The 21,871-nt window shown below is 27.6% G+C and overlaps 2 protein-coding genes across 2 annotated transcripts in view; one reads left to right on the top strand and one right to left on the bottom strand.

Moving 5' to 3' along the window:
- LOC141903571 (large ribosomal subunit protein eL38) overlaps window positions 1-21,871 on the bottom strand; it is a 134,336-nt gene that overhangs the window by 9,764 nt on the left and 102,701 nt on the right. The window lies entirely within an intron of this gene.
- Window positions 8,509-9,318, top strand: LOC141904304 (uncharacterized). The gene has a single exon (XM_074792882.1). The coding sequence runs from the start codon at window positions 8,509-8,511 to the stop codon at window positions 9,316-9,318; it is 810 nt and encodes a 269-aa protein (XP_074648983.1).

Below are 21,871 nucleotides of genomic sequence, written 5' to 3'. Positions count from 1 at the left end.
TTCCTTTCAATCCTTCATATTCTAAGTGGATAACTAATTTACTACCATATCTATTAGTAACTGTATCAATATTTGTAATTAGATATTACTTATGAATTGTTAATTCTGTTAACTTCTTAAATTTATAATCTACTGATTTGACATTTGAAGTATCTTTATTCTATCTAAAATGATTTGTAGTTCTCACTGTGTGCTTGTTTACTCTCCATTTATAATAAATATTTTAATTAAAATTGATTTTAGAAGTTATTAGATTAATATTTCAAGAATAATAGGGAATAAATTGTTTCAGGTTAAAGGTTGACAGGGATTTATAATATGAATATAATACCCTCTATGTCTTTATTGTCTTAAGTAGTTTTAGTACTTTTAGTACATAAAGAATAAATCTTTATATTATCAATACTTTAAAAATAAAATAGAACTACTAAACTTTTAAAGAGATAAAGACATAAATATATATATTACTGTTTCAACAATAATATATATTTATCCGATAGATTTTATATATTACTTTTTCAATAATAATATTTATTCATCTGATAGATTTTATATATTACTTTTTCAATAATAATATTTTTTTTTATTCCACAGATTTTTTATATATATTTGATTCAGTAATATTTGTTTATCTCAAAGATTTATTATATATTACTGTTTCAGCAATGATAAATCTGTGTCTTTATTGTCTTTAGTAGTTTATTAGTTTTGAAAATAATTTTATTCAGTACTTATAAAATAAAGATTTATTCTTTATGTACTAAAAGTACTAAAGACAATAAAGACACAACATTTGTAGTATCCTTTATTCTATATAGAAATGATTTGTTGTTCTCACTGTTTGCTTGTTTACTCTCCATTTATATTACATATTTTAATTAAAATTTGATTAACACGTTAGAATCCTGTTCATTATTTCCTTCTCTTTTGTTTCTTCCATTTTAAATCTTAAGTTTTCATCTAAATTACAACCATAAGCAACCAATCTTTTATCATCAAATGGGTTTAGACTTATCTTCTCTATCTCTTCATTAAACATTTCATGATCTTCAGATCTTAAACATCTCATCTTATGTTTTCTAACTTCTTCATTGAATATACAATTGATGTAATCTTTGAAATGAATATTCTTTTCAACAACGCTTTTGGTAATTCCTTTCAATTTCTTTGATTCATGAGTTTTAGTTTTATATGAATACATTTTAGATCTAATACCAATGAATTCAATCATTTCTTCAGCACCTAATTCATCTTTGAATTTACCAGGCACCTTTTTATATCATTGTTAAACAATTCATGATCTTTAGGATAATTACTAAAATCAAAATGATGTTTTAATGTTTTTAAATCATCCGTTATGTTATTAGTTTTTATCTTTAATATGTAAGAATCTGTATAAAAATATAAGATTTCTATATGCTTTTCTCCAAAATGAGGTTGTAATACGTTATAATAGAATTCATACATTAATAACTTTGATATTTCTATAACTGTAGCTCCAACATAAATTGGTTTATTAAATTTCATAGATGTTCTCCTCATTTTAACTGCAGCTAAATTTTCATCAAATATTCTGTAACCTATGAACTTAGGATATGTTTGTAAATGTCTAATTCTTTTACCATTACTAACTAACTCAATATCATTTCTATTTCTAATATTTTCACAAGTCTTACCATAGAATGCGTTATTCATTAGTTTGAAGAAATCTTTCTCAAAATCAGTTTTAGCTTTAGTTCTCTGTTTGGTGATAAAAATCTATATATTTTTCTAACCATTTAGATTGACTAAATGAAATATATCTATGTACTTTTTTTTAGAACCATTCCTAGATTCAAATAAAACTTCAACATTCTATAATGTACTACATAATTATATTTATCTTCCTGAGTTACCATTAACTTTTCTGTATGAATATGATTTTCAGGTTTAATTCATTTTTGATAATTTGATAATTCTTCATGCGTTACAGTTTTATGTTCTGGACAGTATGCTAGATTTCTAGATTTAAATTTTTTATCTTCAGGATATTCCAAGTTTACAACAAAGAAGTAACCAGCATCTGAATCATCTGCAATATCTAGAATTCTTTTCTTCCAATCAAATTTATCATTATTTTCATGTTGTAAAACTTCACTTATTTCAAATACTCCATAAGGCTAAGGTTCCATCATTGCCCAACCATATAGATTATTTGCATCTATATATAATAACTTATATCCAGGATTATCATTTACATTGAAATATCTATCCCCTAATACACCTGAAACTCCTCCTCTTATAGATGTTTCAAATAATAATAATTGATCTATATTTGTTAACAAATCCATTTTTATATCTGTAAATTTTAAACCACAATCCCAAGTTAACCCTGGTGATGAATAACCATGGCAAGGATCAATATTACAATATTTTAAGTTTACAACTCTAAACCTTTCGAATATATCAGATAATAATGATACATCTGATTTTAAATATAAATCTACTAATTGTCCATGATTTTTCATTCCAAAATGATTCCAAATATTCAATGTTCTATTATAGACTTCATCTTTAACATATTCATTTGTTAATTCATTATAAAATTGTTCTTTTAATAATTCAGTTATATTGAAATCATTATGTGATTTATAAAAACTATATGGAATTGCGCCTTTATATCTCATTGATTGAAAATCATCATTATTTGGATAGTGTTGCTTTAATATTCTTAATTCATCATCAACTAGTGATTTTGATAAATTATCTAATGAACTATTTAAAAATCCATATGAATCTATAAATCTTAGACACCCAAATTGGAATGATATATAATTCTCAGATGTTTTAGCTAACATTTTAAATTTATATGTTGGTGTTTTATCTTTTGATCTAGTTGAATTTAATCTAATCTAATAATCTTTATATTTCAAAGAAATTGAAACAATTTATAACATGATATCCATACATGAATATAAATAAGTATAAAATGTGTCAATATCAAATGAAGGAACCCAGTGAAGCAAATGCTTGTAGATCTGGGCACCCACTCTACACACACTCATTCTTCACAAGCATGCAGACATTCACAGATTCACACACAACATACCAGTACGGTAAACATGGCTCAGATAAATGATTGTTTGAAATTCAGTATTTTAAGAGTTTATTGCTTTTAAATGATTGTTTGAGGGAATTTAGTGATTTCTTTGATTTAAGGTTGTTATTGGAGTTTTGCCACATTATTGGGATTAAATTGAGGAAACTTTTATTATAAATGCTTTTCTTATGGTGAGCGTTTCGGGGATGATTGTGCTGACGAGTATTGTACTGATGGTATACCGAATTCTTTTGAAATAAGTCTATAATCGGTGCTGGTAGTTCATTGTTGATAAGCTGATATGCGTTTCTAAGTATTTCTAACTGGATCATGTCTTGGAATTTTAGAATTTTTGATTTGCGAAAGAGTGGATATGTAGGGCTATTGTATGCTGATTTAGAAATAATCCGAACGGCTTTTTTCTGTAATTTTTCTAATCAGGACAGGTTTCTTTTTAAGATAAGAGGGCCCCATGAGATGAGTGAGTACGTAAAATGACAATGGATATAACTGAAATAAAGTTGTCTTAAACAATATGTAGGTACTAAATGTTTAACAGAGTTAATTAAATAAATTTGACTAGCTATTTTGGTGCAGATTTTATGTGTAAATTGAAATCAAGAAACTCGTCTAAATGTAATCCAAGGAAGCATGTTGATGATACTAAATTAAGTTCCTTGTTGTCTACTTTTATCGTATAATCTTGATTCTTAATATTTTTAATTCTATTTGGTTTAAAAAGAATTACTTTTGTTTTAAAAATGTTAACAGTTAAATTATTAGCAGTAAACCAATCTTGTAGTATATTCAAGTCATTTTCATTGTATCAGATAATCATTTGAGCTTCCACTAATATATACGGTCGTGTCGTCGGCGAATAAGATAGGTTTACATTTTTTCAGACACATGTGCATATCGTTAATGTATACTAAAAACAGTAATGGTCCTAATACGGAACCTTGAGGTATACCGTAGTTAATGTGTGATATTTCAGATTGAATACTGAAGAAGTTAACATACATTGAGAGCTTTTCTAGGTAACTTTTAAACCATGTCAAAACGTTTCCTCTTATACCATATACATATAATTTATGAATTGGATATTCAATATTTAGGCAATCGAATGCTTTACTCAAATCAATAAATGCGGCTAGTGTAAAACAGTTAGATTCAAATGATTTTATTATATTTCCTATTAGTTCCATGCTAGCATGGCTGGTAGCATGGTCAGTTCTAAAACCATATTGACTTTTATATAAGATAGAGTACTTAACCTAATAGCCATATAATCGCTTGTGTATTATCTTTTCAAGAATTTTAGAGATGGTTGGCAATAGTGATATCGGTCGATAGTTTTCAAAGCTCCTTTTATCGTCTCTTTTATAGATAGGTGTAACACTGGCTATTTTAAATGCATCCGGGAAGATTCCAGTTTCTATTGATTTATTAAAAATTGTAACAAGAGGTTTTGCAATTGTGTTACCGATGTGCTTTAAAAGAATACTACTAATATCATCGTGACCCGCGGACGGTTTGGGATCAAAATTATAAATCATTTTTTCAACTTCACTTTCATCCGTCGGAAATAAAAACAAGTTACTGCTATATATCAGGCATATAATCTTTGAAATCTGTTCTTGGTTTTGGAAGTTTTTTGATAACTCATGACCTACAGAACTGAAGAATTTACAAAAACCAATACTAATGTCTTGCTTGTTATTACTTAATTTACCATTTATATTAAAGATATCAGGAATGCAATCTTTATTATTTGTTTTTCCGAGAAGATCTTTCATAGTGGACCAAAGTTTTCTACCGTTATTTCTAAAATTAGTTAATTTTTCACTGTAGAATCTTTCCTTTGCTGCTCTTTTAGCAGAATTATAGGCGTTACGATATTTTTTATATTCAACGTAGTTCGGGTGGTTTTTATCAAGTCCGATAATACTTTTATACAACTTTTATTTATATAATCTTTCTATTTCATTATTGATTTCTTCTATTTTATGGCATAACTGTTTGATGAATAAATGAGCATCATACCCTGATAAATTATGAAATATCACTGGAACAAAGTTAATTTTCTCAGCTTGTAAGTTACAATTCTCTTGCGCTGCGCCTCTAAACTTTCCATTCAAATGATCATGGTCTCTTACTTTTTTATCTTTATAATTAAATAGTTTTTCACAATAATAACATTTATCTGCAAACTCAAATTCTTCTTTATCATCTTCTGTCATAATTATTTCTTTATTTTCATTTAACTTTTCATAAAATTATATTTCATACTCGATTAATAAATCACAAAAATGATTGATAAAATTTTCATTTCTGTAATTATAATATTCACTTTTAATTAGTTCTGGGTAATAAGATTTAATATATAATCCAAAAGCTGCTGCTGATTGATGAATCTTTTTAATAGTATTTGTTATTGGTGGTTCTTCTGAAAAATCATTTTCATAGTTTAGTTTCTTTCTTTTATAATATATTTCTTTTCTATCTTGATCAGTTAGTTCCTTATTTAGTGATTCAAAATCTCCATATATAACAAATGGTACTTTATTCTTGTAATCATATTTTTTGAATTCTAATATTTTATCCTTTTCATTTGGTAAAACTATTTTACAATAATCATGATTATCACATAATTGTTTATGATTTAATAATGTGCTTTCATTACTGAATCTATGAAAACATTTTCTACATAGATATATTTTATTGTGGTTATTTTCTGTTCTAAAAAATAAATCGATTTGTTTTATCCACATATAATTTTTCATAATATAATGTATCTATAACACCATTTGAATCACAACCTTTTGATAAATACAAAGGTTCTAATGTATAATGTTCAATTTTATCACCTTTTGTATTTCGTAATTTGATTAAATCAAATACATTTATTCTTAGATTATTATCTCTTTCTACTTTCGGGATATTTTTAATTCTAACAGGATAATTATCTATCTTATAATTATTTTCAAATTGTTTATAATTTGTTAATCTATAAGTATGTTTATTATAATCCTCAACTGGATGTAAGCAACTAATTATTGTCCATAGAAAACATTTATTATCTTCATTTTGTACATTTATAACAGCATTTGTTTTAAATGGTAGTTTAATATAACTTGATCCATTTATATTATCATCTTTATAATATGATGAATTATTTTCATCAATTGGTTTTGATTTAGTTAACTTATTATATTTTGTGTTATAAACATGTTAAGTCATAAATATTATTTCATCGAATATTAAACCTGATCCTTCAAAATATTTCTCTTCTATTTTAGTTTTTACTTCATAACATTTATCTAATTTATCATCTAATTTATCATCTATATGTTGTTTTGCAATAATATGTTGTGAATGAGAATCTATATTATATATTGGTTTATCTTCAGATTTTATAAACTTTACTTTAGAAGATATGCTAATTTTTTGGGTATTCAACATCTGTGATTATTTCTATAATATTTTTCATATTTTCTAAATGTTTTTTATTTTCTTCTAATGTTTTTCCTTTATGAAATTTAAACTCAATAGCAGCTGGACCAATATCACTTTTAAATGCTTCAGTTATCTCTATTTCTTCTTTATTATCTAATGAATTAACATAATTTCTTACATCTTCCATGTATGGTCTTTTATTGTTTAATTTATTTCTTATTCTTTTAATTGTCTTATGTTTCTTATCATTGTCATTATCAAAATAATCTTCACCTAAAATATCATTATTCATATTTCTAATATGACTTTTAGATTTTAAATGTTCTTTATAATATTTTTTATCACTGAATGATTGATTACATGTATCACATTTGTATGTTTCTTTTTCATTCTTTAATTTATCTAATTTAGTTTCCAATACATCATCTTTATATTCTAACTTTAATTTATTTTCTAAATGTGTTCTAGTTTTATTGTGTCTTAAAGCGGTACCCTTGTTGGTTCTAGCCCGCATTCGCTTCCAAATTCAAGTATTGGTAACGTTGGTTTACGATAATTTGAGAAAAAGAGTTTAGTTGGAGAAAACTGACGATTATCTTATAATTCAGCGATTCATTGGTTCATCAATTCGTAAAAATAAAATAAAGTCTCATAGAGATATTGCGGTGCTAAGTTTATTACTATTAAGAGAGGTAATTACTTTAGGTTCGTGGTCTTTAGGTGGTTAGTGCAGTTAGTTCATTCGTTCATCAATCACTGTCTAGTTAGCCAGTGTAATTGACCTGCTGACCGATAGCTGCTGCTGAGTTTTTGATAATCTATATAAACAATTTACTCAACAAAGTTGGAAAGTATGTGAAACTGAAATTACAGCCTCACATTTCTTTTACTTCTTAAGCCAAACGAAGTTTTCTCTATCAAATGAAATTGCTGATTTCAAAATTACGTGAACATCTCAACACTCAACTCTTATACGCTAATCCTTTGATCTTTCATAATAGTTGGTAATTTCATTTCAACCAAACTATATAACTATGATATAAGATTTTGATTAGGGTATCACTTCTAGCAAGCGATAAAACGATATTCAAGAACGAACAAGCAGAGAACCGCGTAACAAAGTGAACATCACATGGATTACTTAAAAATCGTTTGTATCGAAATAAACAATAAATTCAAGGTTAATTCTAAGTATTTTAGATACATTGTTTTCGTAATTCATTTTCTGAACATATGATATTATTTGTATATTCCTCTCTCATATACCCTTAAAAACAAATTAAGCCTAAAAGACAAATTTATTTTTTGTCTTTCTTTTCTACAAAATCAAAGATTTATGAACGCACCAGAATGTTTTATAATCGCAAATCTTAAAATTCTAAAAATTCTAGGACTGGCACTATATTTTCGTATTAATGGATTTAATCCATGATGATATAATTTAGGGGATTCTCAGCAACTCAAAAACTTTGATTTTCTATTCACAGAACTGTATTCAAAGCATACAGAGTTCTGTATACAAAGCAGATAGGGTTTAACAGTACCTTTGAACCTGTCACGTATCACTGCAAATCTTTAACAGATGCTGCAATTTTGAACAGGAAATTACCATGACATCTCAAAATGGTCATTTTTCAATAGTTGACTTTTAGAAACGATGTGTTTTGAGAGTAGCTGTTATGGTAAGAGTTACTATCACAAAGTCACTGTTGACAGACGGGTGGTTTTACAGTCACCTCTACTGCTAGTGTGCACTATCGAAACCAGATGTTTTAAAATGGTCACTTTTCAATAGTAGACTCTTCGAAACAGCCACTATAGAAAACCAACCGAATTGAAAGGAATACTACTTCAGAGTGACTGTTTTGAAATGTATACTACTGGAAAAGTAGCTGATATCGTTAATTGCTTATTGTTCTCAAGTGGCTACTAAGTAAAAGTAGACGTTTGGGCTCAAAAGAAGTGCGATAGACATGTTCTTGGATTCAGCCTTTCATTTGAGCACAGAGTTATTCCCAGCAGCCTTTGAACGAATGGTGAACAGGAGAGGTAGATGTGCTCTACTAGTCTCAGATAATGCTTTGACTTTCAAGAGTGGAGCTAATCTACTGAGGAGAATATTTCTAGAGGCCAGAAGTCGTGAGAGAATTACTAGACGTTTGGCTGTACTTGGTATCGAGTGGAGATTTAATTCGGCTAAAGCACCGTGGCAGGGAGGTTTCTTTGAAAGAATAGTCCGGAGTGTGAAAACACCATTGAAGAAGATACTTGGGAGATCTAGACTAAAAATCTGGGAGTTGTATACTGTATTAACAGATATCGAGGCACAACTGAATTCCAGACCGCTAACTGAAGTTTTTTCTAACATGAACGATGAGCAAACGCTCACACCAGGAATGCTAACAATTGGTCTAAGCCCGCAAACTGTGCCTGACCTGCCTGCAGCAATGAAAACCACTGCACTCACCAAGAGATGGGCATACAGGCAGTCTTTAGCAAAACAGTTTTGGTCTCGTTGGACCAAAGAGTATTTATCACAACTTAACCTTTTGAAGAAATGGCAGGATGTGCAAAAAAACGTTGCAATAGGAGATGTTATTCTTATCGCTGATGAAAATCCAAGAAAACAAGAGTGGCCACTAGGAAGAGTTGAGAAAATTCTACCGGGAAGAGATGGCTTGGTGAGGAATGTCATTGTAAAGACAGTGAAAGGAAAATTGAGTCGTCCGGTACAGCGACTGAGGTTACTGGAAGCTATGGAAGAGCATATTGGTGAATCTTAGATTTGACAGAGTGACAGTTATTATTGTGGGTTGTGAAGTGGACCTTGGTTCTGTACGTATAGTGACTTGTCTGAAAAGACCTAAGTAGTTTTAGAGACTTTATAGTTAGTTCACTGAGCAGTTGACGGCTGTATGATAAGCGTTATTTTAGTATTGTATACATTAGATATATGACAATCGCATATATTTTACGATTTTCAGAGGGGAGTATGTTGTGGCTAGGAGTAATGTAATGAAGTTGGTTGAATTTGATTTTTTTTGTCCTATTGATGGTGCTGCCACCACCCATTGTGATTGCACAATAGGGAATTAGTGAATGGAAGCTGGGAGGAGGCTGGTAGCCATTGTTTTTTGTTTTGTATTTCTGAAGAGCAGATTACTTTCTAAAATTAATGAGAGAATGTTTCAGAGAGCCTTCAGAGGCATTGGTATGGTAAATCATGCAATGATGATATAGTAAGAGCTTTTAATTGATATTTTTGTCACAGTGAACTTTGTCTTGGTCTGATTAATCTGGTTTATGAGCTAGTGACGTATCTGTTGCAGTCGTATGACCTAATTAGTCTAGCTACGTGTAATCATATATCCTTCGAGAGTCTGTGTCATACTGGTAGCCGAAGATGATTCAACCCATAGATGTTCCATAGGAGCTGTAACTCATCTTGAGAGGATGGAATTCGGAGTCGTTCTCATTTGATGATCGATCAACCGTTGGATTTGGAATTAATTTGCGTGCGCGTTCGTTATCGTGGTGTTCCGTTCCGTAATTCCGTTTAAGGCCTTAATTGTATTCGTAGTTACGCGCTTGTTTGGATTAATAGCTGGTTAGCGATCGTATCGTCCGTGTTTACTGCGTTGTGTGAGTTTTTGGCGCCTGACATTTCACAAATTTTTGAGATCGTTTTATTGGACAATTTTGGAATCGGCAATTACTTTGAGCAATAAAGTTGTAATTTTTCTTTTATATTTTAAATACAGTCCTCTAGTTTGTGTTTTGGTTTTTTCTGCCGCTAGTTATCGCGGGCTTATGTATCCATTATTTAGCAGTCGGTACAAATGTATTCGAATTAATGCAATTACCAGAGATAAAAGGTGAAAATATTATAAAGTTTATACATAAGAAGCTTTATATTTAACAGAATATTATGATAATGAAAATGTTATAGATTGATTATACTATAAAAAAGATGAAAATGAACATTATATGTGGTTAAAACAAATAGAATTTTTCTTTAGAATGGAAAATGATTTTAACAGTAATAAATTATATTTATGTAGAAAATGTTTATCTAAATTTAGAACTGAAAATGCATTACTAAAACATAAAGAATTATGTGATAATAAAGATTTTTCAAATTAATAATGCCAACAGAAAAAGATTATAAACTGAAATTTTACTAATTATGAATTTAAAAATATAGTTCCATTTGTAATTTATGTGGATTTTGAATCGTTGAATAAAGAATTAACTGATCAAGATAGAAAAGAAACATATAACAAAAAGCAATTTTTAAAATCAATGGACAAAGGAAATGAATTAAATGAAGACATAATTCAAGACCCACCAATCATAAATACAATTAAAAAAGTTCATTAAAGAGCTGCTGCTTATGAAATGTATATAAAATCAAATTGTCCTGAATTATATGAAAGTCAATATATTTCTTTTAGAGGTGAAGATGTAGTAAATGAATTTTATAATAAAATTATAGAATTAGAAAGTAATTTTGCACAATTATTAAACAAAAATAAAAGAAAAGTTATGACAAAAGAAGATGAAATTGATTTTAATTATGCAACTCATTGTTGTTACTGTGAAAAACGTTTTTATTCATTTGATAAAAAAGTTAAAGATCATGATCATTTAAATTCAAAATATCGTGGAGCGGCTCATGAATATTGTAATTTACAAGCTAAAAAAGTAAATTTCGTTCCAATATTATTTCATAATTTATCAGGATATGATACTCATCTATTTATGAAACAATTATCAGGAAAATTAGGCGCAATTAATCAAGAAATAGGAGAAATAATGCTATAAATGATTTAAATGTAAGAAAATATGATTTTAAACTATGAGCTAAGACATCTGAAAATTATATTTCATTTCAATTTGGTTGCATAAGATTTTTAGATTCTTATAGATTTCTAGCAAGTTCATTAGCTAATTTTGCAAAAAGTTTAGTTGATAATGATTTTATTATAGAATTATTAAAAAAACAATTTTATGATCAATTAAAAGAGGAGTATGTGAAAGATGAAGTTTTTAATAGAACATTAAATATTTGGAATCATTTCAAAAATCATGGTGAATTAGTAGATTTATACTAAAAATCAGATGATATTGGCTGATATATTTGAAAAATTTAGAGAAGTTAATTTAAATCATTTTAATGTTGATCCTTGTTATTGTTATTCAAGTCCTGGTTTTACCTGGCAATGGTGGTTTAAAATATACAAATGTAGAATTACATTTATTAGGTTCTTTAGGTTCTTTCATTTTATTTTTCTCATTTAAATGAAGTTCCACATTGTTCCACATTTCATCTCGCCTTTTTTCTTTCTTTTTATTTGTTAATTCATCAAATGGAATAATGATATCGATGTTTAAATAAATTGCCCATGGGCAAAGTGTGGTTTACCTTGAAAGCTAGAGGTTGTTTGGAATAAGGGCATTGCTTGAAAAATCTTTTTAATTCGTGATTTCAAAGTTCCACAAGTTTATATTGTATTTTATCTTTCTCAAAGAACTATTGTGTAGTCAAATAAGACCAAAGATATATATTTGTTTACGGTCCACGTCCAAAATTTTGTAGGCTACAGGTAGGCGCGGCAGGGAAACTATCTTATATTTTCAAGAAAAGGTTTCACAAAATGAAAAAATATTCAAATAAGGCCATCCCAAAATAATTGTCTGTTTGCCGCAACACCGACTCAACTTTTCAGGATGAGTCGGTAGGTAGGTAGAAATTTCTTTTGCAAAATTTTTGGGCAAAAAATCAAATTTTTCACCTTTAGGCTTTTTTTACATGGAAGCAATATCGCAAAGAAAATCATCTACGTTGTGCACGGGAAATTTGTCCAATAGCGTAGATTTCAAGAATTATTCTAAAATTATAACTATGTCCAGAGCGTCATCTCTGTTAAAAATGAAACAGTACATTGAATATGTGCGCGCTTTTACGTTACCAGCTTTAATATAGTCACTATTAGAATGAATGGCAGCTTATTGGAACACTGCCAGTTTCCTGGAAAACTTAAACTAGGCCACATGTCAAGGCATGTTTTCACACGATGCACACTTGAATTCAAACATACGTAGCTCATAGTCGGCAGTGGGTCGGTTGGCCGTTTATATCAATAATAAAATTTATTTCAATGAATCCCAGAAAAAAGTTTTCATTCGGTACCTTTGAAGTCGGGTTGGTCGGGTTATACTGAAATTTACCTCGTAAGACCTTAAACTTTGCTGCTTATTATTTTCAGGTCACAAGAAATTACAATTTATTACAAATTATATCGAACAGAAAACACAGCGCTCTTCAGCTACGATTATTCAGCCTATTTTCATGTCAAACGTGCACGCGTTACAGCATCACCCTTATTAGTAGTGTACTGTACGATTTTGTGGTTATGTCGTGCAGCACTCCACGCGCCTCGTGTAAGTGAATATTCGCTTACACCTCAATCAATGTCAATCAAAACAATTACCAGGTATTAAAATGAAACAATACCTATGGCGGATGAGTGAAATAATTACATCCTCACCAGCAATGAGCATTTGAAATCGGCACGTATACGGCACCTAGTCCAATTAAACGTACGCCATTCTATGGCTTTCCCATAATTATTTTAGTAGCGCCGGAATTCTCCGTATACCCCCAAAACAACCAATCCCATTCGCTCGTCGAGACGACGCCCCCCAATCGAGGTCATTGCAATTTTATACGCGAGAGCATCCTCGCTTGCCAGGGGTCCGGTATCACTCCCGAACTCGCTTCCACCAGCCCACTGGCCTCACGAAGCGTGATTTCATTACTGGCGCTGTTGCGCATGACGTCGTATATCGATTTGCGAAATACTTCCTTGTTCAGTAAAACGTTCGCTGATTGGTCCATTTAACGGGAAAACCAATAGAAGCCTAAAGTCGTTTGTTACAAGCGCTGTGATTGGTACGACCGGATTTTGGTCGGCTAGTAACGACTCCAACGACTCGTGAGGTCAAGGGGTTCGGCGAACGGCTTTAGCGTAGTGGGTTCGAATCCCTTGACGGGTGACGCGAGAGCTAAGAATTTTCCCGCCAAAAACAGTTTTTCGTAGAATTTTAACTCAGTTGACCATGTCATCGACGGGGTTCGCCATGTCTTCAATCTTTTCTTTTTTTGTGTGTTACATGTTGATGGAGTAATTGTTTTTATTATATCTTTCTTAGTTATTTCACCAATTTTATTTTCTATCATTTTCATTTTTCAAGCCATTGCTTATAATCTGGTGTATGATCTTCCATAGAAAATATTTTAAAAATTTCATCTAGATATTTTAATTTTGGTACTATAAGAAAATCTCTAATTTTTTCATCACCCCATAAATTTCTTTGCCATCCACATTCATTGCAAAATATCACAGAATCTTCTTGTCTTAAGAACTCATAAATACATTGTGGGCATTTTTTTCTATCATATCTTGGCGATAGACCTTCATTAAGTTCTTGGTATTTTCTTGCGTTTTCTTATGTTTTATTGTTTCATTATGTAGATTTGAATTACTTTTTTTTTAAAATAATCAATGTACAATATTTACAATAATATGTTTTTCTTACTAATTCATTATATTGTTTTTCTAACTTTTCAAGAGTGTCTTTATTATCTGGTAACGTTTTCTCGTATTTTATTTTTTCTAATATTTTATTTTTTCTTTCATTAATTTCTTTTTCAAATTTACAAGAAATTTTATCTAAATGTGTTTTTTTAAATTGATGATTCTCTCAATCTTCTATATTTCAGGGCTATATTTCATTCGACAATGCTCACAGAAATGATTCTTTATATTATTCTTGTCATAAAATAAAAAAGGTCTTTTCCAAATCATTTCAGGTTCAGTTTCAACAGAATCATTATTACTTTCGTTGCTAGTAATAGGGGTTTAGTTGTTCTATACCAAAGGTCGAACGGTCGAGCTCATTAAAATGAAAAACATGAAAATAATAACAATTTCTACTTGAATTAGTAGCGAAACTCATATAAATGAACATTATTTACATGAATTTCATATATTTTAAAATCATTTATATGTTAATTACAAAAGTGTGAGTAAAGTGTGAGTAATAATTCATATTTTAACAGATTTCGAGTAAAAATATAAGTAAAATAAATGGATAACTAAAAGAATATAAAAGTGTGAGTAAAGTGTGAGTGAAATAGTTTATATTTTAAACATATTTCAATATTTATATTTGTATGAGTTAGATTTTTAAACATTAAAAGTGCGAGTAAAGTGTGAGTGAAATAATTCATATTTAAAACAGTGAATGTTTATATTTGAATGAGTTTTAATAAAAATTTTGTTATAAAAATGAAGAAAGAAGAAGAACCCAACTTTAAAATCGAAATCAATGAAACCAATAAATCATTTTCACAGTTTAACATTTGAAATTATATTTCAGCAACAAATTTAGTGTCCGCAAGACATTATAAAATCGATAACATAACTATGATTAATCAAATATTATCAAATGAAACATATTTAATTACTGAACTAGTAGATACTTTTGATAATGGAATCAAAAATCCTTAAATGTTCAATACAGTTTTTAATTTTAAAGGAACTTCAGATGAAAACATAATAAATGTACTTCAAACCCCTTTCAATGAAAGAAATGATGATATAATACTTTCAAAAGATCATAATGATTTGATTAACTTAAGAATTGAAAAAAGACAATTATATTATTTCAATTTTGATAATAAACAAATTATCTCTAATGAAAATTCATCAAATATTGGAATTCAATGTGAATTGGATAATGAAAAATCATATAAAGATATTGCAATTCAATATGATTTAGAAAATGAATTCAAAACATCTAATCCTAATGAAAAATTCATTGTTATTGTGGAGGTAAATATTTAAAATCACATAAATCAAAGCATTATGAAACAATTAAACATAAAAACTGGCGTAAAGAATAACAATTCTACATTATAATTATTGAATTGAGTTAAATGATTTAAATATCTAATAGACTGTTAAAATGATAAATTGTTTGACAGTTGAAATGATAAATTGTTTGACAGTTGAAATGATAAATTGTTTGGCAGTTGAAATGATAAATTGTTTGACAGTTGAAATAATAAATTGTTTGACAGTTGAAATGATAAATTGTTTGGCAGTTGAAATGATAAGACAGCTGAAATGATAAATTGTCTGACAGTTGAAATGATAAATTGTTTGACAGTTGAAATGATAAATTGTTCAACTGTTAAAATGATAAGACAGTTGAAATGATAAATTGTTCGACTGTTGAAACGATAAATTGTTTGACAGTTGAAATGATAAATTGTTTGACAGTTGAAATGATAAATTGTTTGACAGTTGAAATGATAAACTGTTTGACAGTTGAAATGATAAATTGTTTGACAGTTGAAATGATAAATTGTTTGACAGTTGAAATGATAAATTGTTCGACTGTTGAAATGATAAATTGTTCGACTGTTGAAATGATAAATTGTTCGACAGTTGAAATGATAAATTGTTCGACAGTTGAAATGATAAATTGTTCGACAGTTGAAATGATAAATTGTTCGACAGTTGAAATGATAAATTGTTCGACTGTTGAAATGATAAATTGTTCGACAGTTGAAATGATAAATTGTTTGACAGTTGAAATGATAAATTGTTTGACAGTTAAAATGATAAATTGTTTGACAGTTGAAATGATAAATTGTTTGACAGTTGAAATGATAAATTGTTCGACTGTTGGAATGATAAATTGTTCGACAGTTGAAATGATAAATTGTTTGACAGTTGAAATGATATATTGTTCGACAGTTGAAATGATAAATTGTTTGACAGTTAAAATGATAAATTGTTTGACAGTTGAAATGATAAATTGTTTGACAGTTGAAATGTTAAATTGTTAGACAGTGAAATGATAAATTGTTTGACAGTTGAAATGATAAATTGTTTGACAGTTGAAATGATAAATTGTTTGACAGTTGAAATGATAAATTGTTTGGCTAAAATGTTAGGAAAATAAACCAAATATTGTTACTGGAAGCGTAGAAGGTAGGTCAATTATAATACCTTTTACACACTTTTATATTTATAGCAATTTAATTGACCCAACAAAAAACTTTCGAAGCAACTAAAGATACAATTTGTAATTCTGGTTTATTGAATATTCTACCATTAAAAAATGTTAAACAATTTGGTACGCAAATAAACTATAATTTAAGTGAATGATTCAAGCCTTGTATTTCAAAATCTAATAATTTTAAATTAGAAATACGAAATCATAATGGTTACTTAATTAATTTAAATAATTTTCCTATAATTAATGAATTAGTTATAAGATATAGAGTATTTCTTTTGGATATATAAACATGAATATAACAGTAGGACCGAGTATATGTTTTGGATTTGATTTTAAACGTGAGAAAGAAATGAAATTTAATATTAATGATGTCATCATAACTCATATAAAAAATATTGCATTTTTTTATGAAACAACATTTGAAACAACGATAGATAAAGGAATTTATAACGTAGAAAAGATTACTGATTTAATTAGAAATTCTTTAAGATTTTATGAATTAGATGAAGATATTATTATGGATGATATTAAAAAAATAATAACTGAAATATATGAAAATGAAACTAATATTATAAGTGCTGAAATAATTATAAATAAGATGACTAAATATTTTGAAGATAGTAATTTTTTTTCTAAATAAATGGCGGATCAGAAGTGGATAATAACTGGTTAAACATTATGAGATGTAGAAGGTAAAACATTATTATCAATTTCATTACTTAAATTATCAACCACGTCGCTTTTAATATTATTTATTTTACTTATTCTATATTTGAATTGATTATAGAATTCTCCAAAATACTTACTTTATTCATAAGGTATTATATAATATATATCTGATATAATTTCACTTGGAATTTGTATTTCATATATTCCGCCTTCCATTTATTATAAAAAGTTTTATCAAAATAAAAATTTTAATACATAACACTATCTAATTATTGAGAATTTATAATATTTAATTGCGCGTCAGATATAATATAAATGTGCATTTTATAATTCAAACTTCCCTTTTACTTTTTCATGAATAATTGAATTCCATCTTTAGTGTTCTGTAGTTTTTTACCAGAACCATGTAATAAGTTATCTTCAGTTGTTCTAAAATCTAACCATAATGCATATTTATTGCCGGTATAGTAATCAATTTGATTAATATTACAATCTTCGGATGATTTTATTTTTTCATTCATAAAATGTTTTTTTTAAAATTTCAACCCATCGATCAATCATTCTCATTCCTTGACGAAATATTTTATTTCCTATACCTTCGATAGTTATTTCAACTTTTGATATTTCGGGATTATAATAATTATCAACTTTTATTGCTCCATTAGAATATGTTGCAATGGTAAAAAATATTAATATACCTTTGATAGATCTTCTTGGGAAGTTAATATTCTCATTAATTATTTCATCATTTGCATTAATAGTAAGAGTGTTAAATTTATCAATATAATCATATAATAATGAAAATCCTTGATTGTATTTAGTTTGAATTGTGTTAGCAATATTTTCATCAGTTACTGTGTCATATTCTAAATATATATTCGATAATTTATAACCCATATCTTTAATAACGCTAGATTATACAATTTCATTAACAGGAGCAAATGTTATTTCGAATATAATATCTTCTTGTATTGCATATTTATATTAAGGCGCATTATTATTTATTGATTCAAAGTCTAATGGAATTTTATACTTACATCCATAAATATTTTTAATCAAATTGTCTGCGGTATTATCTACTATTGCATTATTAGCTCCTGACCTCAATTTATTTTTATTTAAGGATTGAATTCCTTGAAATATCATATCATTTCTAGAACGATGACCACACTCAAACGTGGTGAACGGATAATAAGATAAAATCCCACTATTTACAGATTAAAAGAATTTAAAAACAAGAATTGGTGGCGTCACCTGACGATGATCTCTAGGGTGAGATCGAAACGTCGTGTCTTTTAAATATTTTAGATTTAATAAATAAATTCTTGTTTTTAAATTCTTTTAATCTGTAAATAGTGGGATTTTATCTTATTATCATATCATTTCTATTTTCTTTTGTTAACCATAAATCTTTACAATGCGTAAATAAATCATAATCATCTAATGAAAAAACTGTTTCTGGTCCAATCTTTATAGTTAATTCTTTAATCAAATATCTTCCAACATTATCGACAACGTAATTATTATCATGACCAGTTACTTTTATATCAGCTGATAAATAAAAACTATTTAGAACATAAAAAGGATTTTGTGTTATCGTGGAATTCTAACGTATTAAGTTTCTTCGGGATTGATATTAGAAGGATTATGAGTAATTATATGATCAGATCTCACTCCTTTAATTGCATTAGATATTCTAGAATTCTTAGAAGGATTTATATAACCCCCACTCATTTGTTTAAGAAAAAAATTAATTATTTATTTTCTATCATATTCACTAATCCAAAAATAATTGCACTAACAACTCTTATCAAAAATAAAATAATATGTTCAGCAGCAAAACTAATAACATTTCCAGCAGATTTTAAAACAAAACCAACAATTGATGCAATAATTCCTGGTAAAGCTGCAGCAGATTTTTTAGATAGTTCCCATAAATATTTTGCTAATATTTTTTTAATCCATCCTAACCTTTATCTTGTATAGAATTATTGTTATTGGTTGTTTATCCGGTTTGTTAGGACTTGGTGTAGATTTTAAAGAATTTGTCATAGCTAAACCTATTGTTGTAAATACCATAGTTACAGCTGTTAGAATTGAAAGAATTGTTATACCTTCTAACTTCAATAATAATTTTATTCTATCTTTAATGATATATCAGAATCTGGTTTTATTATAACTCTTTAATAATAACTTTTGATCTATTAATATCATAATCATATGATTTCAATAATAATTTCATTTCTTCTTTCTGTTATTCTATGTTATATTCTAAATCATCAATTTCTTTTTCTCAATATGCATTTTTTTTAATTCAATTTCTTCAATAACTTTATTATCTCTATCTAATTTTAATTGTTCTATTTCTTTAATTTTATCAGTTTTTTCTTTTTTTAAAGTTCTAATTTTAGAATCTCATACTTTTATCATGCGAAATTTTATCAGATGCAAGTCTTGCACTAATAATTTCTCTAATTATTTTATCAGAAAATATATTTATATCTTCTAATTCTTGATCTGTTCTATCAAGTAACCCATTCGGTAAAAGTTTTTCAGTTTGAACTCCTCTTGATTTAAAATTACTAGTTTTGGAAGTTATATTCTGTTCAGAAGTTGTTTCTGTTTCTAAATTATTTTTGATTGTATCAAAAAATTCATTAATTTTTAGATGAAATGATCTTTCATTTATCTTTTTTTCTGCGTCAGTAACATTTTCTATTTCATTACTATTAATTATTCTTTTAATTCTTGATGGTTCTCACTTAAGCAAAGTTGATTTTGCTAATATCTTAATCTTATTTTTCTATTTTTGCGAAGTGATATAAATATAATAATAATCCGAATCATCTTTCAAACGATAATAATATTCACCATCTAAAAATTTCAAATCTTTTACTAAAAGTCTAGCACCTTTTTCATTTATATCATACCCAGATTCTTCAAACATAGGTTGGAAATGTTATAGGTTGGAAATGTTTTATTTATATCATGAGGAATAATATCAATATTATCAACTAAATCATCCATTTATTTAGCAAAAGAATTACTAATTGGTAAATTAATATGCTACAAATATAACAATAACTGTTCCACCTAAAATCCAAATTATTTCATATTGTTGTTGTTCTTTACTTGGGGTATAATAATCTGATAATTTAGGTTTATATAGATGTAATTTTTCACGATTTGTTACTGCGTTATATAAACTCATAGCATCATCAACTGACTTAAAATCTGTATGTGAAATATTTTGATTATATAGTTCTTTGTTAATATAACCTATATAATTTTGCCTCTTTTCTCTATATTCTTCTGCTGCTTTATTTTATTTCTGTAACGCTAAGTTATGTCTTTTTTGTTCTAATAATGAACCATTTTTAACCACCACCTGTAAGTGCTAAAGCGTTAACAATTGCCGATCCGATAATATTTATAATTGCAGATGCCATTTATTTAACAAAAAATTACCCATCAATAGGAATAAATTTTTGTTTTTCCAAATAATCAATTGTTAAAAAGTAACTGCTTATGTTAATTTTAAAATATCATTGTTATCAAATCTATCAACATTAATATTTCCCATTTTAAATACTTTCTTCAATAACATTGTATAACCAACAGTTCCAACTTATAGCAATGCTCCATTATATAAACCAGTTATTATCCACTTCTGATCCGCCATTTAGTTAGAAAAGAAATTACTATCTTCAAAATATTAAGTTATAATCATTTCAACATTTATTTCATTACTACTTTTATAATTATCATATATTTTAGATAATATATTTTTGATATCATCGATAATTCCATCTTCATTTATTCATAATACATGTACTATAAAGATGTTTTAATTAAATCAATTCCTTTTTCTATATTATAATTTTCTTTATTAATCATTGATGCATTATTAAATGATTTACTTTTTTAATATCAGTAATTACATCATTTAGTTTAATTCTCATTTCTTTACCATGTTTAAAATCAAACCCAAACCATATACTCGGTCCTACTGTTATATTCATATTTATTATTATAAAAAAATTATTAATTATTCTCTACATCATACAACTAATTCATATATTACAGGATTACGCGACTGTATTAATTCCGTCATCCAGAATATATCTTTTATCATCAAATGGATTTAAACTTATCTTCTCTATCTCTTCTATAAACATTTCATGATCTTCAGATCTTAAACATTTCATCTTATTTTTTTCTAACTTCTTCATTAAATATACAATTGATGTAATCTTTGAAATGAATATTTTTTTCTACTACACTTTTGGTAATTCCTTTCAATTCTTTAGCTTCATATTCTTTAGTTTTATAACTATACATTTTAGATCGAATTCCAATGAACTCTTATCATTTCTTCACCACCAAATTCATCCTCAAACTTCCCAGGATCTATTTTATTATCATTACTAAATAATTCATGATCTTTTGGATAATTACTGAAATCAAAATAATTCTCCAAAAAGTGGTTGTAATACGTTATAGTAAAATTCGTACATTAATAATTTTGATATTTCTAAAACAGATGCTCCAACATAAATTGGTTAATTGAAC

Source organism: Tubulanus polymorphus, chromosome 4 (genome assembly GCF_964204645.1).
Source record: "Tubulanus polymorphus chromosome 4, tnTubPoly1.2, whole genome shotgun sequence".
NCBI lineage: Eukaryota > Metazoa > Nemertea > Palaeonemertea > Tubulaniformes > Tubulanidae > Tubulanus > Tubulanus polymorphus.
This window is presented reverse-complemented; position numbering and strand designations above follow the sequence as displayed.

What these genes read in the sequence shown, in the direction of transcription:
- LOC141904304 (XM_074792882.1), top strand. Translation starts at nt 8,509, where the DNA reads ATGTTCTTGGATTCAGCCTTTCATTTGAGCACAGAGTTATTCCCAGCA.